Below are 26,455 nucleotides of genomic sequence, written 5' to 3'. Positions count from 1 at the left end.
GAAAAGGTCCTGAACGATCTGGGTCCTTCAAATCTTATCTCTTGCCACTCTCTGTTCTTCCTTCTATTTCTTGTTCACAACCATAAGAACTCTTTTCCTGCAACCCCTCAAGCTCTCTCTAGCATCAGGGCCTTTGCACTTGCAGTTCCTCTTGCTCAGAAGTCTCTTTCTCCTGCCCTTGGTGCATCAGGCTCCTCTTCATTCTACAGACCTTGTCTTCATTATCCCCTCCTCAGAGAGGCTCTCCCTGATCCTTGATTTACTGACTGGCTCCCACACCAGAATGCAACAACCTCCAAGAGGGCAGAGTCCTTGAAGCAGTCTTGTTTACCTTTGTGTTCTAGCACCTAGCACATCAAAAGCACCATAAAACTAACAAATTAACTTAAAAATGAAGAACAAATGAATTTTTTTTTAAATAAAAGATGTTGCAGCAGGCCAATATGTAAAACAAATAAACAAGAAGTTGCTCAAATTGAGGTGGCTGCACCAGGCCCAGAACCCATCAAGGAAGTCCTTGGAAGACTGCCAAGGATAGAAGTGCAATTACAAGGGCACTGGTTGAGGCCGTCTGCCTAAAGGCAGGAGCCCCTTTTTGTAATGCATACAAACTCATCTTCGAGGTTGGGGGTGACTTTGAGGCACCTCCTGGGAATTCCTATTGAACCAGGAGCACTGTTTGACACTGTGAAGAAATCATTTTCAAAATAGGATGAGAAATCTGGGCAAAGAGAAGAAAAATAAAGTGGAATAGTAAACTAAGGCCAGAGTAAAAGGCAGCTCTCAGAAATGCCTGTCATAAGGTCCTACAAAGTTATAACAGGATAGCAACTTGGCTCTGGGCTCCCTAGCAACAAAAGCAAAAAAGGGAAAAAAATATTTACCAGGTGCCCATCCAGCTCATAAAATAAAAACATATCAGTTGTTAAGAGAAGCAACTATCAGAATAGAAATTCTCCAGGATCTTAGAATGAAACCCAGCTGACACTAAAGACCAGGCTCACGACAAAACCCACAATCAGCTCATCAACTGTGGCTGAAAGGTTCTGGGACCAAATGCTTCAAACCACCCATGAAAAATCAGAGAGCAAATCTGAGGGATGAGAGGTAAACAGCTGAAAGGAACTAAAACACAATCTAATTTGGTTTCTCATCACCTCCTACTAACAAACATAATAACTCTACCCTCTGGTGAGTAAAGACACATCATCTCTTTTTTTTTTTTTTTTTTTTTCCCTAACAGCAGTTTTAAATTTCACCTGAATCCCTCCCGACCTGAAAGTGGGCTATGACTCCCTGACCAGATTGAGGCCAGGCTATTGTGAAGTCCCATTGTCAGAAAAATCCTCCTCCAGATCTGGGCACTGCAGGGGAGATCATAAAAGAAAGCTGGAACATTTCTCCTCTGTGAATCTATTTGTTTTGCAGTTAAATGGTAACAGAATTTTCTGGTAAAGAAACAAACCATAAGAGAACTTCCTGAGGGGGCGGGCAGAATTTTAATTCTCATATTAGTTAAAATTCATCAGTCACACCTTAGAGCTCAAGGACATGTTAGCTCATCCAGCCCAACTCTTTCCTTAGGCCATTAGAGAGCAAGGCTAGAAAGGGACAGGAACACCTTTTGTGAAACTACTTAAGCAGAGGCCAGAGGGCACTCTGAGAGTCTAGAATCACTTTTGCTGGAGATCACTATTGCTAGAAGCTACTTCTGGCTCAGAGATCCCCGCTCTGAGGGGTTTGTGCCACTACAGGCTTACAGAGACACTTCCCTCTCTTATCAAAGATAGAGTATGTTTTTCGCTTGTGTGTTATTTTTAGTATATTTCTCCCACACATGCTGTTTCAACATTAATCAATATCACAACCTATCTTTCAAAGATTCAAGTTACTTTCAAATCAACTAACATTAAAATTTTTTCCTTTATTTCAATTTTTAAAGTGATTCTATTCAATAAAGTTTAATCCCCTCATAAGGAATGTCAAAGAGCTTGGCAGGCCAAATACTCTGATTGAAGTGGAGGCAATTCCTTGGATGGGGATACAGCTAAGTGGTAGTTGATTTTATTTTAATTGTGAGTTGCAGTTATTTCTTACCCTTTCTCTCTTGCCCTCTCTCTTACCATCACTTCCCAAGTTGACTGCAAATGTCTGTATCTTTATACTGTGGAGTTGGCGCCTTCAAATAGGGCGTAGTCAAGTCTTATTAACAGCTAGGGACAGCTATTTCAGACCAGATCGTAAAAGCTTTAACTCTACCTTATTTAAACATGAGTTGGCCAGGGGCTTTTCTGTGTTTGTCACTGGACAGATACATTAGGACGCAGAGAAATGTGAAATGGAGTAGGCGTTCACATTCCATCACGAAACTGTGTTTTCTGGGAAAGAAGACCTTCAGAAGAGGTGGCAGTCCACAGTGGAAAGGGACAGGAACACCTTGAAGAAATCACTTTCAAAATAGGATGAGAAATCTGGGCAAAGAGAAGAAAAATAAAGTGGAATAGTAAACTATTCCAGGCCTTGTAGTGATTGGTTCCTGGATTTGCATGTCAGCCTCCTCACCAGGCAACTGCTGGAGAATTTTGCAGTTATTCTGCTTAACCTTGCCATATTCCACTTTTCCTAGCTGTAAACTGGGAAAACTGATACTGACTCACAGGGCTTTCAAAGAATTACTATCGAGAATGTCTAAGTACCTGGGACAAGGTAAATGCTGACTAAATGGTCACACTTATGAGAAAACAGCTACCATTTTAGGGCTCTCGTGTGAGGCATTTCACAAATACGATCTCACATAAATCTTATGATAACTCTGCAAGGTTTTAGACTAGCTCAACATTGTCCAACGGATTTACTGTGATGATGGAAATGTGCCAGATGGGTTCTGCCCAATATATTCACCATGAGCCACAGGGAGCACTTGAAATGTGGGTAATGCAACCAAGCTGCTGAATTTTTTATTGTAATTAATTTTTCATTTAAACAAGCCGCAATGTGGTTAGTGGTTACCATATTGGCCAAGGCGGTTTCAGAGAGAAGCGGGGAAAAAGGTTCAGAGGAAACTAAATTCTTCAAAGCCACAGTCAAATAGTAACAAACCTGAAATTCAAGCCAGCTTCTCTGATTCCAAAGCCCATGCTTGTCCGACTCAGGCAACCTTGACCAAGCAGGGCCCCTCGGCCTACCGCCAGAAGATTGTTGGACGGTCAATAAACGAACACTGCCTAGGTAGACTCCACTAGGTACACATGAGACTCACCCTCCTTGCTTCCTGGTTTGATAAGAATGGAGAGGAAGTTAAAAAGACCTTGTCAAGGTTGGAGAGAAACAAAGAGGAGTCTGAGGAAGAGGCCATAAGGGATCTCATCCAATTTAAATCACATTACGCGTGACTACCACCAAAGAGACCTCACAAACCAGGGAGAATGATGGGTGTGGCCTTCAGACTGGGAAAGCAGGTGGAGTCTGGTTTAGAATTAACCAAGAGATCCTGCTTTCTATCAGATCCTGAAAGCTCAGAGCCCAACAGATGCTTTATGGCTTATTTATTTCCCCTCCTTATTCCAGGGAAATCCTTTAAGCTTCATACCTAGCAGATCCTTTGTGATTCTGCACAAACACTTCCTCTCTCAGAATCACAAATTTTTATCTTTTTCAAGTTAAACTAAAGCCCTCAGTGATGACATCCTGCCATCAGAATGATTTATGGACTGATGTAATAGATGGGCATGGGTCTTTATTAAGTTGCTTTTACCCTCATGAGCTTGGTCTCTTCCTTGGAAGGATATAGAATGTTCATTCCATTTGTGCCTCTCCCATCTGCTTTAAGATCTCAGGAGATAAAGGACACTGGGCCTCTCAGTTCACGTTCCACATGAGGAGCCAGAGGACAGGGCTGTGGCTGCTCCATCACAGACCCCTTGCTATGCATTACAAGTATTACCTTGTGAAAAAATCTGTCAGACAAAATAACAGCATATGTAGCTCCTGCATTCCTTTTGATGGCCTTTGATTCTTTGGACAGACCTTCCTATTGGGTTAAGTTGTTAAATATAGACCTTTCCCCCTTCCATCAGTAAACTGATGCTCAGCTGGAATCCAACAGGGAGATGCTGGTCTAGTCTCCTGATGACCAATTCAAAAGGCCTGTGGCACCTAGTAATATGCCTACTATTGCTAGGTAACATACACAGTGCTTCCTAAGAGCCAGGCAACGCTCTAAGTACTTTCTGTACATTAACTTATTATCCTCCCAACATTCCTATAAGGGAGGTGCCATTTTTATTATTGATATAGGAGCTATAAAGAAATTATTAGGCAGATAGTGCGGGAACAAGGAGTCTTCGGCAAGGCTTCCCTTTTAATAAAAGTATCCCCCAAATCATTTCTTTTCTAACAAAGAGCAGCCTGAAAAACCGAGCTTCAGACATAGATAAACAAGCTGGAAGCTTGTGCAGGTGAATGCCGGCAGCTGCGTCAAGAGAAGGCTACCTGGAAGCCAGGTATGTTCAACACGGAGGCTCCATCTTCCCTTTTCTTTGTCATCACGTGCACAGCAAGGACCAGACAACATGACACCAGCCAGCTAGAGTACCCATCTGCATAATAAAAGATTAGGGTGGAGTGGCCAGCTTCTTTGCACACTTGCAAATGGCACGCCTCGTTCAACCGATCTTTCATCCCGTGTCAATCACACACCCCCTCCTTAAGTTCATTTATTAAACTTTCTGCATTTCACTGCGGAAGTGGCAACCCATTTTCTCCAGGACCCCTTTCTGTGCAGAGAGCTCTTCTCCTTCTTTTGTCTATTAAACTTCCACTCTTAACCTCACTCTGGTGTGTCCACGTCCTAGTTTTCCACGGCTGTGGGACAACGAACCTCGGATATTACCCCAGACAAACAACGCTGCTTCACTATTTATACCTATTTTACAGGTGAGGACATTGAGGCATGCAGATGAAGTGTTTTGAACAATATGCTACACCTGCTTTGAGGCTGACACATGAAAGACTGACACTGTTCAGGAGTGGGCCCAGGTAACCGCTCAGCAGTCACACCTGAAGAAGCCTCTGCTATTCTCCTTGTCACTGATGCCAGTAATCATCATGAAGGGTCAAATGGGCTTCAGAAGTGTTTTGGTTTTAATTACTGCATTTCTTATGGATTCCCCGTGAATCCTACCACATAGATAACTGAACAACTGTACTACTGAAACATTCTGTACGTATTTCAGTTTTTTATGGGGGAGTGTATTTTGTAAGAATTCTGTAAGAATTTTTTCTCAGATCCTAGGACCCGGAAAAACTCTGTTCCTACTGACCTGTTGCTTTCCTTACAATCTAATGGACACTGTGAACCCTACAACAACTTGTGTTTTCGACATTGCTTTAGCCACCAGGAACACCAGAAGCAAATCTGAGGCTCACCTCTTTCAACTTTACAGATCATTTTTGCTGCTTGTAGAGTTGCTGCCTGCTAAATTTACCCCTCATTTGATGTACTCTCCCTTGTTTACTTTTTTCCCTTCAGTCTAAATCTCTCTTCCATTATTTTATCTGGTGGTACATATTTCACATTACAGCTTCCTGTGGAAGGTGAGAGACACATGGAAGCATAAAAACCAACTCACCAGCAGCAGAAACAATTGGGTATTTTACATAGGCTTTAGGGTTTTAGACGAACCTGATCCAAATGTGGTTATTCATTTCTTCATCTCTAAAAACGGAGACAACAACATCAACCACAATACCTATCTCACAGGTTATTTCTGGGCATTAGAGTGCTTGACACATAGTCTGAACTAAGTAAATTAGTATTGATTTTTTAATTTTGTTTTATTATTTTTTTTTCAAGATGAAGTCTCGCTCTGTCGCCCAGGCTGGAGTGCAGTGGCACGATCCCAGCTCACTGCAACCTCTGCCTCCTGGGTTCACGCCACACTCCTGCCTCAGCCTCCCGAGTAGCTGGAACTACAGGTGCCCACCACCACGTCTGGCTAATTTTTTGTATTTTTAGTAGAGATGGGGTTTGTCTGTGTTAGCCAAGATGGTCTCGATCTCCTGACCTCATGATCCACCCACCTCAGCCACCCAAAGTGCTGAGACTACAGGCGTGAGCCACCACACCCGGCCAGTATTGATTTTTTTTAAGAGACAGAATTTTGCTGTCATCCGGGCTGGAGTGCAGTGGTACAATCATAGTACTCCAGCTTCAAACTCCTGGTACAATCATAGCACTGCAGCCTCAAATTCCTGTGCTCAAGCAATCCTCCTGCCTCAGCCTCGTGAGTAGCTAGGACTACAGGCATTCACCATCATGGCTGGCTAATTAAAAAAAAAAAAAATTTTTTTTGTACAGAGTTTCGCTATGTTGTCCAGGCTGAACTAGAACTCCTGGCTTCAAGCAGTCTTCCTGCCTCAGCCTCCCAAAGCACTGGGATCATAAGCATGAGCCACTGTACCTGGCCCAGTATTGATTATTAATATAAAACATAGTAGTAATAATCATTATAATGTTGCTAGTACTGATTATTATTAACCACCAAAGACACATGAGGTAAATACCACCATCCCTACCTTACAGATGAGAAAACTGTTCCTAACTGAGGTGAGGCAAGTCACCCAAGAGGATGAAGATAATATATAATATGAGGCAGAACCACAAATACATTTTGACAGGGAATCCATTTCTGTTACACAGATCTTTAAAAAGAGCCATGGTATTAGTGCATGTCTAGAATACAAAGCTAAGATAAGGGATACCCAGAGTTTGTAACTCTGCATTGACTTAGACTCGTTGAAAACGTGGTTTCTGCACAGGAGGTCAGCTTGTGTTTGTTCCTGCTCCAACTCCTCCATCCCACTCTGCCTAAGCTGGCCTCAGTCTACAATCAGGCCAAGAAGCTGCTGCCACAGACGAGTCATCACAACACAGTTTTTATTTTCTCCCCTTTTCAAGGGCATGTTGGGGTATAGTGAACAGAAGAGGTCATTCCTGGGTGGGGAGACTCTGCCCTGCGCCTCCCTGACACGACAGAGCACGTTCTCAGATGGCAAGAGGGCAATGAAGTGAGTTATTCAGCAACTTCTAAAGGTGATAAACCTGCTGTCTATCTTCCATTTCAAAACCATTAGGAACAAAAATGAAAATGTCTCTCCCTCAGTAATCAACCATAAGCATTTAAAGTGCTCATTCCAGCAATGACAGTGAGATACAGAGAACGCTTATTTTGGTGTCAAGTGGAAAGATTTAATCCACCCCTTTCATTTTATTCTTACCTCTGGAATAAAGAACATCATCAACTTTCTAAGCGACCTGGCTTGGAAGAGTTGATGAAGGTTACTGAAAAGCAACAAAGGAAGGTACACCATCTTTTCTGTTCTCTCATATTATATATTTAAAAAATAAAATGAAATTTGGCCTGATGGTGCTTACCAAGGTCCTATGGTCTGAATGTCTGTGCTTTCCCCCACCAAACATTCCTACGCTGAAATCCTAATCCCAAATGTGAGGGAATTAGGAAGTGGGGGCCTTTGGGAGATAAATGGGATTAGTGCCCTTATAAAAGAATCCAGAGAGACGGCTGCCCCTTTCACCCACCGTGTGAGGACACAGCGAGAACGTGTCATCTTGGAATCGGGAAATGGGCTCTTATCAGACACCGAATCTACCAGCACCTTGATCTTAAGCATCGCAGCCTCCAGAACTGTGAGGGATAAATGTGTTGTTTATAGCTGCCGAGTGTATGGTATTTTGTTATAGCAGCCTGAAAGAACTTAGATACAAGGTCTCAGAAATATCCTTGGTTCTTTGAGAATTTAATCAGCTTAACTATGATTGAATCTGGGGGAGAAATGAAATGCCCAGATTAGCCACCTGGGAGAGGCCAAACTGTTTCTAAGGACTGACTTTATGGTCACTAATAGCTAGGGATTCCCACTTGATCTTTTACTTGACAATATAGATGTTAAATCTTTGAGACTTGATTTGTAAGGCAGGCCAGTTTGAAATGCTGAACACTCAGGATCTGTCTAGGTTTGTCATTGTCCCTCCCTGAAGTGTCTCTGCTGTGGGGACTGTGAGGCAAAATCTGGATGCTCAGATTCTGGGAGGGTTCCCTGACTCTTGCCAGAAAAGAGGTGAAGAAATTATTCCTAAAATATTCCACAACTACCTCTCAGCATGCAGAAGGAAGGAGAAAGCAAAATGTGTTTTCAAGAGGAGTGGGTGGCCACTCAAAGTAACTTTCTTGGGCAGGAAAACTGTCACAGTAGTCAAAACAGTTGCCTTAGCAACTAAAATACGGAAAAATTAAAGAGGAACGACTTAGAGTTACGGAGGAAAGTAAACAGGATTCTTAATAAACATTTACAACAAATATTAAAAACACATTATGTGGCTGTCTCCTCATAAAAAAAATCCTAAGAAAAACAGGAGATGTGCTTTGTAGTTGCACCGGAAATACCGCCGCAAACTGATAAGTTCTTCTCTTTAGCAAAGCATTTCTAATTAAAACACAATTAGTTCCAGCATAATAAATTACACTGAGCAAGTAATTAAAAATACAGTGACATAGAAGATGTTTCTGAAAAGGCAGGTCTATGAAAAAATATTTTAAACTATTGATATATGGAGATAATAGACAATGCTGAATACAGTCATTGAAAGAAAAGGAATCTCAAATGACTTTTATGGAACTTCCCTTTAAATATATGCATTTCTCGTTTAAATAATGCAGCTTTTGAAAATGCTTTTTTTTTTTCCACAAGAGCTGCATGATACATCACTCCAGTTGGACTTTTGTCTTCTGAAATAGCTTATATTTAGGCCTTGAAGATACACAGTCCCCACTGGCTCTTAGGGTCAATGCTGGCTCTGTCACTTTTTATTGTGTCTAAAATAAGTGCAGCAATTACTGGAACATCACACAAGAACCACTGCTACCACGTAGAGAATTCTGCAGTGAGCTTAGAGTCAGCCTCAAGAAGTGGCAGCAGAGTCCTGAAGGCTTATCCTGAGGCCCTCTTACCCTGAGGGAAGGGCTGCTCCATCTAGAAACAAACCCCCAAGACAGAATTGGAAATGTGAGCAATTCATTAGGGCAAATGCCTGTGAAAGGGAAAGGCGAGAGAAGCCGAGTGAGGCAGAGCCTCCAAACCAGACCTCAGGACAAACACCTGAGAGAGGAGCGGAGGGAGCAGGGAGAACTGGGGAGGGATTGAATCAGCTTGCAGTACAGCTGAGAACATCGCCAGCTGGAATGCAGCTGCAGAGCACAGACCGCCCACCAGAGGAGCCTCACTTGGGCAGGAAAGGCCCGGTTGTAGCAGCTTGCCATGTTCAGTACAGCCTAGGCAGGGACATTTTGAGGGTGCTGAAGCCCCTGCAGCAAAACTGTCCCATGAGGGGACTCCTGGAGCAGCTGCCTCTTGAAGGGAGACTTAAGCGACACACCTCCATAGCTGCCACAGATAGTGTCTCTGGCTTAACCTTTCTCCACATTCCAAAGTGACATTTTCAGTTCCAGTTCTTTGGGGCTTTAAAATTCCTTAAAAATTAGGAACCATGCAAATATCAACGAATTTCAGTCTCAGATAAGTAACTAAGGAATTGCTGGATCATAGTAGGTACCTATGAAATATGTTGAGTGATGAATTAATTCCCTGGTGGGGATACAGCAGGAAACAAAGTCTGCTCTCAGGGCTTATCTTCTAGAAGGATTTCGGCAATGAACAAAAAAGGGTAAGTTATCAGGCAGTGATAAATGTAACAATTAAAACATCCAGAAGGGTCAGGAGCCTGTGTGTGTAGGTGAGTAAGAAGGCCTCTTGGAGAATGTGATATTTTAGCAGAAACAGAATGAAGTGAGGAAGTGAACCAAGAGGACTGTACAGGGGAGAGCAGTCCAGAGGGAGAACAGCAAGTGCAAAGGCCCTGAGGTCAGAGTGTGCCTAGAATGCTCAGGGAATATCAATGGGACAGTGAAATGGTAGGTCATGTAGGGGACTTGCAGGACACAGAAGGAACTTTGGAAATTACTTGGAATGAGGTAGAAACCCATTAAAGGTTTAAACCAAAAGAAGGGCATAATCTGACTTCCATTCTAAAAAAATCCATCTTACTTATTCCTTATGATGGCAATGCGAGGTAGGTATTATCACTCCCATTTTTCAAACAAGGAAGCTGTGGCTTAGTGCTTGGTGGGTGTAAGACTGACTCATGGTCACATCTCTTGAGTAGCAAAGCCAAAACTGAACCTATTTCTGTTTAACTCCAAATGCATTCCCTTAACCAACGATGTGTATTTCAAGCTTTTGGATAGAGTTCTTTGGCAAAGATTTTACCTTAAATACCACTTAGTACAAAAACCCTTTCTGTATTTGCAAACAATATCCTGGCAACTTGGCTTTTGGTGAGCATTCAAAAACTAGTCTCCTTTTCACATGTGTACAAAGTTAAGAGCATCACCTGCCCTTTCAGGTACTTGGGAGAAGAAAAGTCGACAGCAGAAGAGCCGTGGAGGTGCCAGCATGCTGTCCTCAGGGTAACTGCGGTAGAAAGGGAACGCAGGCTGGACCTGGGAAGCTATACTGACTCTGCCCATCTGCTTCAATTAACGTTCTTGACAAAGCAGCATTTCAGAGCAAGTGCTTACTATTTATGGCTTTAAGAGAAAGTAGTTTATAAATTATATGCTCCTTGTTAGTTTATCAAAATCAGTATTAAAAAGATAGGCTTTCTCGCTGACAATATTTTATGTCTGTGTCCATCAATTGAAAGAAAATATTATATTCTTTCCATATAGTACATTTTACCTAGTTTTTCTCCCCACTAAAAAATTAAAGAGTAGGGGCCAGGCACAGTGGCTCATGCCTATAATCCCAGTACTCTGGGAGACCAAAGCAGGAGGCTCACTTGAGCCCAGTAGTTCACGATCTGCCTGGTCAACATAGCGAGACCCTGACTCTACAAAAAAAAAAAAAAAAAAAAAATTAGCTGGTTGTGGTGGCTCTTGCCTGTAATCTCAGCTACTCAGGAGGGAGGCTGAGGCAAAAGAATTGCTTAAGCCCAGGAGTTAGAGGTTGCAGTAAGCTATGATTGTGCCATTGCACTCCAGCCTAGGTGACAGAGTGAGGTCCTGTCTCAAAAAAAAAAAAAAAAAAAGAAAGAAAAAAAAGAAAGGGCAGGCATAGTGGCTCTCACGCCTGTAATACCAGCAGTTTGGGAGGCCGAGGCAGGCAGATCTCGAGGTCAAAAGTTCGAGACCAGCCTGGTCAACATGGTGAAACCCCGTCTCTACTAAAAATACAAAAATTAGCTGGGCATGGTGGCGCGCACCTGTAGTCCCAGGTACTTGGGAGGCTGAGGCAGGAGAATCGCTTGAACTTGCGAGGCAGAGGTTGCAGTGAGCCCAGATCATGCCACAGCACTCCAGCCTGGTGACACAGTGAGACTCCTTCTCAAACAAAACAAAACAAAACAAAACAAAACAAAAAACCTAAAAAAGCCCTGGTAAATACTTTCCTTGGGGAATGTGGGGGAAATTATATGAAAAATACAGTCTTCCCATTCTCATTTCCGTAAGAGAACTAGACTAAAAACACCTAGACTTAGTAGTATAATACTTATGGTCTAGAATAAATAACGCAAATGGTGAGTAAAAAAGTTAAACAGGTCTTTGGTTCCAGCCTATTAATGAACTTTAGAAAGACTTTTTAATTATGTATTTTATACATCATATATATCTTCAAAAACATGTTTCTCTGCTGACATCCATTCTGGGTCATAAAGCTGTGTGACCTGTGTATGTTCCCTTTAGCAATACACTAGTTCTGGACACTAGCTCTATCACGTACTACATGTTGATTAAGAAGCAATTCTTAAGTGACCTAAGCTTCTCTTTCCTCATCTGTAAACTGTGGAAAATCTCATTTAGTCCTCAGCACCACCTGAGGGTTTAAAGAGATGACTGATGTCAAGTACTTTGCACTGTGTCAAGGGTTCAATAAATCTAATATGTTCAGCCTAGATAAAGAAGTCTCTTTTATTCAACAGTTTTCACCCTTTTATCTGTGTTGCCTGTTTGAGGAAGATTAGCTGTAAAGAACTTTAAATGGATCTAATTTTGTTTCCTTCTAGTAAGTCTACAATTCTTTACCTTTCCCTAGGCCTAGGTTCTCAAACTTGAGCTGCATCATCAGAATCACTGAGAGGGCTCTTAAAACACAGATTGCTGGACCCTCCCCCCAGAGTTTCTGATTCTGTAGGTCTGGGGTGGGGCCTAATAATCTGCATTTCTAGCAAGCTCACAAATGTTGCTGATGCTGTCGGAAACCATACTTGGAGATCCACTGTAGGCTAGCTGGCAGGCCATGTTTCCGCTAAGTCTGTAACCAGCCTGTGAAACCTCAAGCAACATGCTTAACCATTTTAATCCTCAGTTTTGTAAACTGCAAAAGGAAGCTAAAAAGACCTACTTAAAACAGAGTTGTTTCGAGGCTCAAGTGAAATAATGCTTAAATCAGAGGCACTGGAGCCAGAACCACTCCCTCTTGAACAGGGCTGGGTAAAACGAGGCCGAGACCTACTAGGCTACATTCCCAGGAGGTTAGGCATTCTTAGTTACAGGATGAGAGAGGAGGTCAGCACAAGACACAGGTTACAAAGACCCCATTGATAAAACAGGATGCACTAAGGAAGCTGGCCAAAAGCTGCCAAAACCAGGATGGCTAGAAGAAAGTGACCTCTGGTTGTCTTCACTGCTCATTATATGTTTATATTAATGCATTAGCATGCTAAAAGACATTCTTACCAGTGCCTTGACAGTTTACAAATGTCATGGCAATGTCCGGAAGTTACCCTATATAGTCTAAAAAGGGGAGGAACCCTCAGTTCCAGGAATTACTGCCCCTTTCCTGGAAAACTCATGAATAATCCACCCCTTGTTTAGCATACGATCAAGAAATAACCATAAAAATAGCTAACCAGCATCTGTCAGGGCTGCTCTGTTTATGGAATAGCGATTCTTCTGTTTCTTTACTTTCTTAATAAACTTGCTTTCACTTTACTCTGTGCACTCATCTCTAATTCTTTCTTGGGCGAGATCCAAGAATCCTCTCTTAGGGTCTAGATCAGGATCCTTTCCTGATCATTTATACCATTTGTCAAGTACAAGGTCCACCACCTAGTGAGTGCTCAAAGTAGTAGCGATTTACTACTGTCTGTGCTAAAAAACACCTGTCATGATTAATTTTATATGTCAACTTGACTGGGCTAAGGCTGATGGCTGATAAAATATTACTTCCGAGTGTGCCTGTGAGGCTGTTTCTGGAAGAGATTTGTGTTTGAATTGATGGAACGAATAAAGAAGATCTGCCAAATACAGGAGGGCATCATCCAATCCACGGAGGGCTTGAATCGAACAAAATGGTGGAGGAAGAATGAATTCACTCTGTCTTGATCTGGGACATTCAACTTGGATACTGATGCCCCTGGTTCTGGGGCCTTTGGACTCAACTGACACACATCATTGGCTCCCCTGGTTCTCTGGCCTTTCAGGTTTGAACTGGAACTGCCCTACTGGTTTTCCTAAGCCTCTAGCTTATAGACAGATGACATAAGATTTCTCAGCCTTCATAATTGTGTGAGCCAATCCTTCATACTAAATCTCTTCCTACCTATATATCTCTATATATCCCATTGGCTCTGTTTCTCTGGAGAACCCTCACTAATACAGCACCCTCTCAAAAACAACCAAAACAAGTAACAACGACAAAAATAATTTCTGAAAATTTTCAGGAATAGGGAATTCAGTGGCATGAAATTGCACAGGTTTAAAGAAGTGCAATTTTATCAATCGAAAAGGGACTTCAAAATTATTAACTTGATTTTTTTTAAATTTTTTCTTCCTAGACTGCTCAACAAAGTATTCACTTTAACATGTGCTGTATATTTCATCTGACTGTTCATTTGCTCACACTTGAATGAACTCTATTAATTCAATGGCTACACCACATGCATTAAGAGAGTGCAATTCCAAAGAGATGTGCAAAGAGAATGAAACCAGGATGTCCTTAGGGTCTCCTCACCACTAGCCTGATGATCTGCAAGACTGCACTCATCAACCCTAATTAAAAGGATGCCCTGGCCAACACCCTCCTGTTCACCTGTGGACCACAGACACAGCTTGAGGTAGCTAATATTGAGCATTGTTCTCTTTATACTGCAGGTTGAGAAGAAGCAATAGAGAATCAGCACTGTAATTTTAGCCATTGTGTTTAATTCTTTAGCATAGTACAGTAGTACTTGAGACACCTAAGTAGATCCTCAGCTAGTTCCTTATGAAACCGCCTTTGCAAAAATTATATCAGTGAGAAAAATTATAACAGTTAGCTGAGCTAACCCACCTCCCACCTTGCCTTTTCCTTAATTATTCCTGGGCTTTTGGACCAAGGTAACTTTGGAAGATGTTTAGGCTACAGTTTAAATGATAATAGGCCTTGCCCAAAAACCAACCACTTTTGTTTGAGAGGAAGGCCTGAGTCCTGCTAAGGTGCAGACATACATGACTGTCAGCCATTATTCTGGATGTTAGAAGATATGCAATGTCCCCAGTTACTTCTGCAAATAACATTGCCATTGTAGAAACTAAGATTGGCCTTTTGAGATATCTTTTCAGGTTTTTTTTGCATGCCTAACACCCATGTCTCCACCTGGACCCACCTGGACTTGCCAACCCCACTCCTACGGCCCCACCCAGAAGCAATTCAGCATGATTTCATCCCTGCCCCATCCAATCAGCAGAAGCCTAGCCCCCCGCACCTCCTCTTCCCTCAAACTGCTTTAAAAAAACCCCTAACCTAGCAGCTTTGGACGAGATAACTTGAATACTAACTCATCTCCCAAGTGGTGTGGCTGGCCTTGTCTCTATTAAACTCTTTTTTTTTTTTTTTTTTTTTTTTTTTGAGACAGTCTTATTCTGTCACTGTCACCCAGGCTGGAGTGCAATAGCACAATCTGGGCTCACTGCAATCTGTGTCCCAGGGTTCAAGTGATTCTCCTGCCTCAGCTTCCCGAGCAGCTGGGATTACAGGTGCCTGCAACCAAGCCCAGCTAATGTTTGTATTTTTAGTAGAGGCAGGGTTTCACCATGTTGGTCAGGCCGGTCTCCAACTCCTGACCTCAACTGATCTGCCCATCTTTGCCTCCCAAAGTGTTGGGATTACAGGCGTGAGCCACCACGGCTGCCCAAACTCTTTCTTTACTACAATGCTGTGTTCTTTCTTTGTGCAGCTGGCAGGAAGAACCCCTCAGTGCTTACACTTATATTTTAATTTAATTGCCCATATTTTTTCCATACTTTCTTCCTGTCTTGTGTTGTTTCCACAAGCTCCTTGTAAATCTAGTGGGACCCCAGATTTCCTTGTCTAGTTTCCTAATGGATCGTCTCACATCTTTCCATGAATAAGATTTCCTTCTTGCATCCTTGAAGCATGGATCTCAAGGATTACCGTTTTCCATGAAACTGACTGAGACACTATTTCAAGGGGGAGATGCTTCCATTCCTCCAGGAAATAGAGTTATCTTCTACTTTTGTGAAGAAATAAAAGCAAGCCCAAAGAAACTTCACAGAGAGGGAAGAGACATGAAAATGAGAAGAGCAAGCCCCGGCCCCACCCCACAAAAATGAGAGCATCTTAGAAAAGAAAGGTGAGCAGTCTGTTATGTATGCAGCAAAAGGTGATAAACTGATACGATGATCTATCAAGATAAGGAAGACAAACAGAGGATGACTAAATTAAAAATACAATACAGTAGTAGTAAAAGAACATGAGGAGTAAAAATGATTACTTGAAACTAGAATTATTTCATTATTACCACCACCATCAAAACCAATTTGTTGCTCATTTCTATGTGGCATTGTTTGTCTTCTAATCCAGGTGCCTGCTCATTTATTTACATATTATGTTCTATGGCTGCTATTGGGCTACAACGACAAAGTTGAATAGCTGTAACAGAGGCTGCAGGACTCATAAAATCTAAACTATTTAATATGTGGTCCCTTACAGAAAAAGTATGCTGATCCAATTCTATGACTTTTCAGCATGAGATGACCTGCCATACAGACCTTTCCTTAAAGGTCTCATGCTTGGATGACAATGAGCTCTGAGCTTTGGGGGCATGAGAGACCACATAATATTATCAGCACTGTTATTTCAAAGGCTGGTCTAGAGGAAGGAACAGGCTTGAATGTTGTTTTGGGTTTTTCTTTGCAAAAACCTGGCTGATCTTAGTTTTTGGTGCTTTGGGTTGTTTCAGTGTTCGGGCCAACTGAGGCAGTGCTCAGATGCCTGGCCTTGGCTTTCTTCTCACATCAGGAAGAAGTCACACAGCTGTGCTGACAAGAAAGATGTGTGCAGACTCGTAGAATCCTAAGGAGAACAACTGATATTCTTCGACCCGTCCACCTTGACATCCCCTATTTTTCTGTCACAGAGATATTAAGAAAATCGCCCATGGAGACATAGTCAGGAAAAGGAAGGATTAAGCCTCTGGCTCACCTTCCTTAAAGTCCTAGTCTTCTCCAACCTTTTGGCCCCCGCCTACGAATCATCCTTTTTACGGCCGCCAGAGTAACTGTCTCCAAAATGTAAATCAGATCATGCCAGTCCCTGATGAAAATGGCTTCCCATAGCAATCAGAACAAAATCCAAACACCTTGGCCTGGTTCTACACCATTTATTCTCGTACTTAAGTGTGCACTGGACTTCCTGGAAGGGCTTGTTAATGCACATACGCCTGGGCCAGTTCCTGGAGTTTCTGATTCCATAGGTCCGTGGGATGGGCCTGAGAATGCGCATCTCTAATAAGGTTCTGGGTGGTGCTGATGATGCTGGCTTGGGGACCACACTTTGAGAGAACTACTGCTCCATATGAGGGGCTTCTGTCTGCTTCTCAGAACTCTCCTCTTACCACGCCCTGACCATGATGCTCACTCCACCCTTGGTGCTCTTCTTTCGACATGCCAAGACTATGTTTGCCTCAGGGCCTAGCATTTGCTGTTTCCATGTCTTGGAATGCTTTTCCCTTAGTTCTTGGCCAAACTGGCTCCTTTTTTTAAATTTTTTTTTAGACAGTCTCGCTCTGTCGCCCAGGCTGGAGTGCTGGAGTGCTGGAGTGTAGTGGCGCAATTTCAGCTCACCGCAACCTCTGCCTCCCAGGTTCAAGTGATTTTTGTACCTTAGCCTCCTGAGTTGCGGGGACTACAGGCATGCACCACCATGCCTGGCTAATTTTTATATTTTTAGTAGAGACAGGATTTTGCCACGTTGGCCAGGCTGGTCTCGAACTCCTGACCTCAGGTGATCTGCCCGCCTCAGCCTACAAAAGTGCTGGGATCATAGGTGTGAGCCACCGCGCCCGGCCAATCTAGCTCCTTCTTATCATTCAGCTACAACTTCAAATGCCACCTCCTGAATAGGGCCTGCCCTGACCACCCAACCCACAGCAATGTCCCCTCCCCTACTCCTCAGTGTCTGCCTGTCTCTCTGATCCGTCTATCACTCCTTTTAGCAACATAATAGTATTGAACACTGCTGGAAACCATTCATTTCTATGCTTATTGGTTTATTGTTGGTCTTCTACCACTGGACCATACACTCCCAAAGGACTGAGACTTTGTCTTGTTCATTGCTTTATCTCAGCCTTCTAGAACAGTGGCTTGCACCACGGATTAAGTTGTAATGACTTTAAAACATTTCCGAATTTTTAAAGGGCCAACTGTACTCAAGATTGTTTAACATCATTAAGTTGCTATATAGCTTGTTGTAGCCTAATGATTCCAATATGATAATCCACATACAATATACAGAGTGTGTGATAGACTCATATAAGTATACACATTTATAATCTTACCCCTAATTATAATTCAGAATATTCTGTCAGAGGTTCTTTTTCCTCAAACCTTTCTGTATAAACAGACTTTCTGTTTATGCAGATGGGGTTTCACCACATCTCTACTAAAAATACAAAAATTGGCCAGGCATGGTGGCACATGCTTGTAATCCCAGATACTCAGGAGGCTGAGGCAGGAGAATTGCTTGAACCCAGGAGGCGGAGGTTGCAGTGAGCCGAGATCATGCCATTGCACTCCAGCTTGGGCGACAAGCATGAAATTCTGTCTCAAAAAAAAAAAAAAAATCCTCTACCCTGAGGAATGCAGTATCACCCACATGAGAGGGTGAGTGAAGGAAGCCCGTGGCTGTGAGGGTCTTGGGGTCCTCATTCCTTCATCCCATCAGGCAACAACAATCACCCTGAGAGAGGAGGACTGAGAGAGGAAGATGTGCCCATGTGTTCATCCTCTTGGATCATTTATTACGTTCTTCTCTTTCTGTTCAATGTATTTTTAACTAGTATTAATGTGATTATATACAAAATGCTTCTTAGGTACTACAGAAGATATCACTTTTCCTTTTGGTTCTTCATCATTTCAGAAAGAAACAATATAAATGCATCCATACACGTACCCCCTTCTCTGGCATTCCCTCCACCTTGCATCAGAGCTGTCCAGTTCCTGTGCTAGAAATTCCAACCTCATTCTACACTTATTCTCTCACATATTCTACATCCACCAGGTTAGAAAAATCTTCTCATTTATTCCTATACTCAAAATCCTCCCATATTTCTCCATATGTGTGATTGACTGTCCATTAAGTCCTTCAAGCCCAACACTACCCCCCAGACTACTCCCACAAGGAATCCAGCCACATCCACTTGTCACTGGTCATCCAGAACTGATCACTGCCCTGCTGAAACCCCATCAAAGGTTCCCTAGAGCTTTCAGAATCAAATGCCAATGCCCTGGGCTGGAAAGCAAACCCATTGATGGTGTGGACACTGGCCGTCTCTGTGCCTTCACCCATGTACTCCACTGCCCTACCCTCTGCCCTAGCTAGACAATCCCCTTACCCCCTCAATAGAATGTGCTGTCATACTCATGCCCTTGCAGAAGCCCTGGCCTCTCCCTTCCTCTTAGCCATGCTTTGAGTGGTTGACTGACTCACCTATCAAGACTCAGCCTGAAAGGGGCCTCCTCATTAAGGCTTCTGGGGTCAGTCCCCCAGCCCTGCTGCCCCTTCCTCTCCTCTTACACCACAAGGAGATCATTCTACCACCTTTCTCATCACAATATGCAAGTGGAAGAAGGTGGAGGGGTGAGAGTGAAAGGGCTTCAGTGCCACATACTGCAAGCCTGGAGTTTAAAACTGAGAACCCCAGCCAGTGGTGTTGGTGGTATAGTGGTGAGTACAGCTGCCGTCCAAACTATGAAGCCAGTACTTACTGCAGTGCATAATAAAGTGGCACCAACAGGTTTCTGTTCTGTATGTCCAACTCAAATAGAGACAGGAGCTTAAGAAAACAGGACTCATGGCAAGACAGCCAGTAACTAAACTAATTATCCACCGGGAACATGCAGAAATCGGTTTCTTGGGATAAAAACACAGCAATTTAACTCCATTTAATGCATTTTCACTACTTTTTCTCCCCCAACTCCAAATTTGAAATTATCTTATTTTTGGTTTGTGATTGGCTACTTTTATACTTTAAATCATATATGCAAGTCTCTATTGTACATCAACTAGCAACCTTCCCTCTTGCTGAGAGTATAAAGCCTCTGGCCTTTCCTCTGTTTCTCCAAGTCCCTTCTAATTTCCAGCACCTGTCTGGCACCCTTACTTTAAATAGATAAACGTTAACAGCTTTTTTGTTATTCTTGGTCAAAAATAATTAGATGTTTTGTCTACCCTTAGGTTGATTATAAAAGTTGAAAAACTAATAGGTTGATTATAACAGTTGAAAAACTAATATTATTACGATATTATCATTTTGATGACTTTGTAAGTATCTTTTAGTGTAAATACAGGTATATCTGGATACTGTTTTACAATTTAATTTAAATTATCTATAGTAAAAAATAATATACAAAGATGGCTATCCCTCTTTTCATTGTTATGTCAAAGCATGATTGAAGAGGCATACCTAAGAATGATTTACTTCTATAGAAAAATGTATTTTTGGTTTGACCTACTATTTACTGTTGTTTAGGACCTAGATTCTTTGAAGTTTAATAGATAGCATTTTTCTGCTGTTATTCTATAGTGATGCAGATGACTTGTGTCCAGTAGAAAAAGGCAAATCTATAATAGGTTATAGTTTTATTGCCTTATAGGACATTAGCCAGTTTTGTATCTAATTGACAAAACTTATTTCACTTTTCCTTTCCTTTCCTATGTAAAATTCTCTTCCTCAAGTGCTCTTGGAACTAGCTTTATCATCCTGCTAAGGTCCTCACTGATTAGTTAAATATATCTTTTAATCAAAATACTTTATTTGAGGCTTGTGTTTTTAACTCTTTTGAAAACTGTATTCGGAAAGTGCTTTGCTTTGCTGATGAACAGCCTGTGAGGTGTAGGCTGCTTGAGCTTTTCTGAGCTTCACGGTGTGGCTGCTCACAATTTGATTTCAGAACCACCTTGGAAAGAGGCCAAAGTCAGCCTGTCCCACTGTGCCTGACTTTAGGTTTGTATTGACCCTGCACTTCGATACTCCTTTGATCCTGACACCCGCAATAATTGTCTCAGTTTTCCTCCACCGTGTGTGTGTGTGTGTGTGTGTGGTGTGTGTGTGTGTGTGTGTGTGTGAGTATACGGTGGAAGGTGGGGAGGCTAGGATAAAGACCAAGAAGACCAAGACTTTGCTAGAAAAAGGGACTCCATCTAGGCAGCTGGACTCAGATACAAGAAAGACCCATGGGCAAGAAGAAGGGGTAGCCCCAGCTGGGATTTACGATGTGGGAAAGACGAGGCCAGTGGCTGAGTCATCTATAAAACATTTGAACCCCTGCTCTGGTTGCCACTAAGGAGAACTGGCTGATGAATTCTGTAGATTCCAATGGAATGCACTGAGAATGTTTCTTAGTGTCAAGAAAGGAGAATGGAATTTTTAAATCTGGTTGTAGTTTGAGTTGATTATCTATGCCATCCAGTAAGAAAGCCACTAGGCCCATGTGCCTATATAAATTTGAATTTAAATTATGTAAAATTAAAAACTTAAGTCCCCCAGTCCCAGTAGCCACATTTCAAGTGCTGAACAGCCACATGTGGCTGCCATAATGGCAACACAAATGTAGACCATTTCTATCATTGTGGAAAGTTCTGTTGGTGAACACTTATCTATGATGGCAGTCTCCTTCTTAAGAATAAAGCTCTTTTTAGATTTTGTTTGTTTTAAGGACATACTTTGACTTTCAGGCTTATGCAAAAGGGAAGATCTCAGGAGAGTCTGAGTAGGAGAGTTTGAGGTGAAAGGGGAGCCAAACAGCTCAGGATGAGGAGGGACTTGAATTTTGAAGTTTTCTTCTTTAGATTGAGAGAGAGAAAATGTTTAACAGTTAAGAAAAAAGCATCTGGAAAAGTGAAAAAAGACTCTGAGTGTGATTAAAATAAAATAAAGGAAATAGGAACATGCACCCTGATGGAGGAGAGGGACAAAGAAGAAAAAAAGAGAGAAACCCCTGGCTGGGCTGGCTAATGAAATTTATTCAGCATGATCTCCGATTTTTAATCTTAAAGTTGTCCTGGTGTGTGATGCAATTCTCTGCTGCCACTAAATCTTCAGTAAAAAGTCTACTTTATACAACATCCTTGTGTTTCTGGGATTTGATGTTAAAATGGGTTTAGGGAAGGAAACAAATTGGAGTAGTCAACAGTCCTGGAAATTGAATGATAACGAAGCATTTGAGGACATAAGTCATCACCAAGAGTGGGTAAGCACCTAGGAATTCTAGGAAAGACTGGGAAGGCCCTGATCTGCCAGGGAATGGGTTCTTCAGATCTTTGATGTGGATATTATAGGAAAGTCAGGGGGCTGGTTGAGTTAGAGATAGCTGGGTTGCACGTATTTTTAAAAGCACTGCTATTTCTCTCCTCCACAAGAGAGGAATCTCTATTTTAAAGATTTAATATTAAGCATCACTTAGGAAACAAAACATATTTTGCATTTAAGTAACGTGTAAGTCAAGTAAAGTTAGAGAAGTACAGAATTAGAAGTGTCATGGCAATACAATCAGATGCTACAACACAGCCTACCACTTAGGTCATTTGTAAAAATCTGGCTGCCTCAAAAATAATTCTTCAGTAATGCAGAAATAATAAAACAAACTTTAAATGCATTTGCACTTACTACATTTATTGACTATTTTTAAAACAGTGGCTATTAAACATTTTTCCTCCACCTAGTGAATGCTTACTCCCTGCTTCCTTTTTTTTTTTTTTTTTTTGTGAGACACAGTGTCACTCTGTCACCCAGGCTGGGGTGCAGGGGCGTGATCTTGGCTCACTGCAACGTCTGCCTCTTGGGTTCAAGCGATTCTCCTGCCTCAGCCTCCCAAGTAGCTGCGACTACAGGCATGTGCCACCACGCCTGGCTAATTTTTTTGTATTTTTAGTAGAAACGGGGTTTCAGTGCGTTAGCCAGGATGGTCTCAATCTCCTGACCTAGTGATCTCCCCGCCTCGGCCTCCCAAAGTGCTGGGATTACAGGCGTGAGCCACTGCGCCCAGCTGCTTTCTTTAAACAAATACACAGAATATAATTTTATGTTTACCTGCTATTTGAGTTCATGATGATAACATTAGTTATCATATGGTGCTGACAGCATTTATGCCCCTTCACAAAAGGTACCTTTGCTATGACACTTCAGGGATGCTTGCGTTTTGTTTCTCTAATCTTGTTCCTCCCATTGGCTTTCAGCTGTAATCCCTCATGGCTGTTCATGTACCAACCATAGAAACAAAACTTTTCTGCTTACATGTTGTTGCCTTAAATGTTTTCATGGCTCTGGCTCTAAAGAACTGAGTCTTATAGGAGTGGGAAATAATTTTTTTTAAAACTGGCTGTCATCCAGCTTGAAATATTCTTCAGCTTTGTGGTTTGGTATGTTATCATGAAGACACATGTTTACTTTATAAAGTTAAAACGTTTTTGCTCAAAATCCTAGTAAAATAGCACTTGAAAGAGTTGAAAGCTTAGTTACATTGTATTTAATACTTGTTCAAGGGTTCTTTCCTTCTAACTTTGCCTAGTTTGCAGAGGAATCCAGAGGAAAAGCAAATGCCTTTAGAAGCACAGGTGATCAGTATTTCCTAATATGAGCTGTGATGATTAATAACCAAAAAAAAATCACAAGAAATAAGAAGGATTCAAATGAATCTCTGGTTCATCAAATCACATTTCACTTTTGTCAAGTACTTTTTTCTACAATAGCTTTCTCTTACGTAACAGTAGGAGATATACTGAACCAATGATTGCATGTAATCTCTTCAAAATTACCTCCTCTGAATTATTAGTCTGAATTGGAATCAACTGGATCTAAAATCATTTTAGATGCTAGACATCCACAAAGAGTTTGGTGGTTACAGGTATTCTGCTAGTCCCTGGAGAGAAAAAGATAAGTAAAATACGATCCTTGACTTCAAGAAACTCAGTATAGTTTGAGAGAAAGAAACATTAAATAAAATGTGAACGCAGTGTAAAATATGCAAGGGTAGGTTAGTGGTGGCAAAAAATAAGTTATCGCCTCTTATTCAGTGGGTCAAGGAAGATATCACAGAAGTGGAGATTTCTCCTCTGGGTTCTGCGATGAGAGGAGTTCACCAATCAAACCAATAGGAACAAATACATTTCAGGAAGAGGGAGTAGCATAAACAAACTGTGTAGTAGAATAGTTTATGGGGGAAACTGTAAGTGGTTTGCTATAGCTGAAGCATACAGTGTATGTTGGAAACTGGAGGGAAATGAAGGTGAGGTAATTAAGCAGGAGCCAAACTACAGAAGGCCTTGTAGTTCATTCTGTGAAATTCCCTTTATGCTACAATGGGAAGTGATGGAAGCATTTTAAACACAGGAGAAATGGGATCTGCTTTACATTTTAAAAATATTACTCTATGATCTCAACCATGGGAGAGAGAAAAAAAGAAAAACAAATATGAAAAAAGACCAGAAGAAAACTGCAAAAGAATTAACAGTGCTTGTCTCTGGATGGCAGAATATTATTCTGTTTCATCTTACAGTAGAATGCAGTCCACTGCTATTTCAATTTCAGACATATGAACAGCTATCACTTCAATATTTTAATTCAAACAAGGAATAGTGACCATTTTTAGGTTCATCCTTAGCATTTGCAATTTTGTTTACCTAAAAAGTGACTATCCTGTAAATCTAGAGAGTACTATGATACACCCTGCAGAAATATCAAGTCAACAAGTATTAAGCTATGTCAGCTCACAGAAGACTTAGTTTCTGCATCTAAAAATCTGGACCTCTGGGAAGATCAGCGAATTAGCCACTTCATACACTTCATTGATTTTGAAAGGAACCAACTCTGACTCTAAATGAAGTTTTAATATGTTTTATATTCAACTTTGTGGTAAAGGAAACATCAATTTCATTATACACTCCTTCCAAAGTCACCTCAAATTCAAGTACAATAGAAGAAAAATCATGCATTTACAATGCAAATGAGGCTTTAATTCACCTACCCAGCCATTCTGAACAGATTGGTGGCCCAAAGCCCCTGCTCTATAGAAAGTCTGGAGTCATCACCACCTTGCAAGGGCACAGACAATAAATGATAGAATCAGAGGCATGCAAAGCTTTGGTCAAAATGGTTTGTATCAATGAAATGAGCAAAGCAATGACTGGCACAAAGTTCAATCACTATTACATTTATAACACATACAAAGTTATATGTAGAATGACTGCCAAAAGCACTGCATTAAGCAAAAACTGTTACTACATAAAACCCATCTGTAAACTGAGAATATTAATAGCAACAACCTCATAAGGTTGTTGTGAAAAATTAAACAAATCATACACATAAAATGTTTAGAAGGTCATCTGGCACATAGTGAGCACTCAAAAATTTATAGTATCATTATCATTATTACTCTATCTCATAACTTGCCTCTTTTCAACAACTCCAACCTATAAATCCTAAAGATGTTCTTACTTATGTCAAAGCATATTTACTCAATACTGTAACTAAAATTTAATAATGATTAGAATGTTTTGAGAAAAAAGATTAATAACACTTCTTTACCTCTTCGTATCTGTCGAAAACTGCTCCTTCTTGCAAAAAGGAAGGAACTTCCTTCTGCCAGTTAAATTCATAAGGTTTGGCCATGATTATATTCAAGACCTAAAATGAAAAAGAATAGCTCATTAGTATATAAAATGAAAAAACAATTCAGGATGCTTAATCACTTTGCATTTCTGTGTTTGCAGAAGATTTTCTTTAAATATGTGGAATACGTTTTTTTCTTCTTCCCTTTGTCTGACCCCCCCAACTTGCTTTCTTTTCTCTAAACCTGGAGATACCATAATCAAGAAATACCAGAGGTGATCATTTGGGAAGTTTCCATTCCCTCTCCAAATCCTACAAAATAACAAGATGTGCATATATATATATATATTTAAATCTGAAGGCACCAGATAAAATAAGGAAACCATAGACCAAAATCGATACATAAGAGAGGCCTGCTGTAAATAGCTAAGGGCACTATGGGCTTGAAGGTGAACATAGGGCAGGAGGAGCCCACAGGGTATAAGTTGCAGAATCATGTAGGAATAGCCAGAATTTTTTATAGCTCTTTGTCCTCTCTTTAGCCCTCTCTTAGGCTCTCTTTCCCCTATCCCTTCGTTCCTCACCCCTTGGGCCACGTAGAGGAACAAGAGAAGGTCTGGTTTTGAGACAGCCAGCTCATAGGGGGTCCCTGGAGAAACTCCAGCCAGCCTGCCCACTGAGGTGGGGCCTCGGGATGTTCACAATATTTGTAGCAGAGAGAGGAGTCTGGCCCCTCCTCCTCCTGTGTGGAACGTGGGATTCCAATGGCCTGGAAGGAAGCCCTCTAGCAGGGATTCTGGGCTTGCAAGAGTCCCTGTTGCCCCCCTTTTCTTCCTTTTTACCCAATGAAACCCTGTCTTACTCACCACTTAAATTGTCTGTGAGCTTGAATTTTCATGGCCGTGGGACAAAGAACCCCATTTTTAGCTGAACTAAGGAAAAGCCCTGCAACAGTTTTATCATAGACAGTGAGTAGGACATTTAAAGAGAGGCTAGGCACTGTTCAGGGTGGCTCCCTGCCACTAGGAAGAACTCAGCATTCCTTTTACCCATCCTTGTTGGCAACATGCACCATGGTATGTATGCAATAACTACAACCCAAACATCTTGCATGACAGGGAAGCATACAACAAAGAGTCACCAAATAGTTAAGCAATGCAAAGAACATGGAAGAACACCAAACACATCAAGTAAAACTTACACCCAAGGAAAGAGAGTGAACAGGAAAAACAGGACCTGACTTCAGCATACTGATTTTTTCAGAGGGAAGAG

General features: G+C 41.6%; 1 protein-coding gene across 13 annotated transcripts in view; it reads right to left on the bottom strand.

The window, feature by feature from the left end:
* Positions 1-26,455, bottom strand: part of PLCB4 (phospholipase C beta 4) — a 410,467-nt gene that overhangs the window by 146,472 nt on the left and 237,540 nt on the right. For all 13 annotated transcript variants that reach the window (XM_030821965.1, XM_030821969.1, XM_030821962.1 and 10 more), the window contains one exon: positions 25,160-25,258. In XM_030821965.1, the coding sequence (XP_030677825.1) occupies positions 25,160-25,243 (84 nt within the window). In that variant the 5' untranslated portion in view covers positions 25,244-25,258. The remainder of the gene's footprint in view (positions 1-25,159; positions 25,259-26,455) is intronic.

Source organism: Nomascus leucogenys, chromosome 11 (genome assembly GCF_006542625.1).
Source record: "Nomascus leucogenys isolate Asia chromosome 11, Asia_NLE_v1, whole genome shotgun sequence".
NCBI classification, from domain to species: domain Eukaryota; kingdom Metazoa; phylum Chordata; class Mammalia; order Primates; family Hylobatidae; genus Nomascus; species Nomascus leucogenys.
This window is presented reverse-complemented; position numbering and strand designations above follow the sequence as displayed.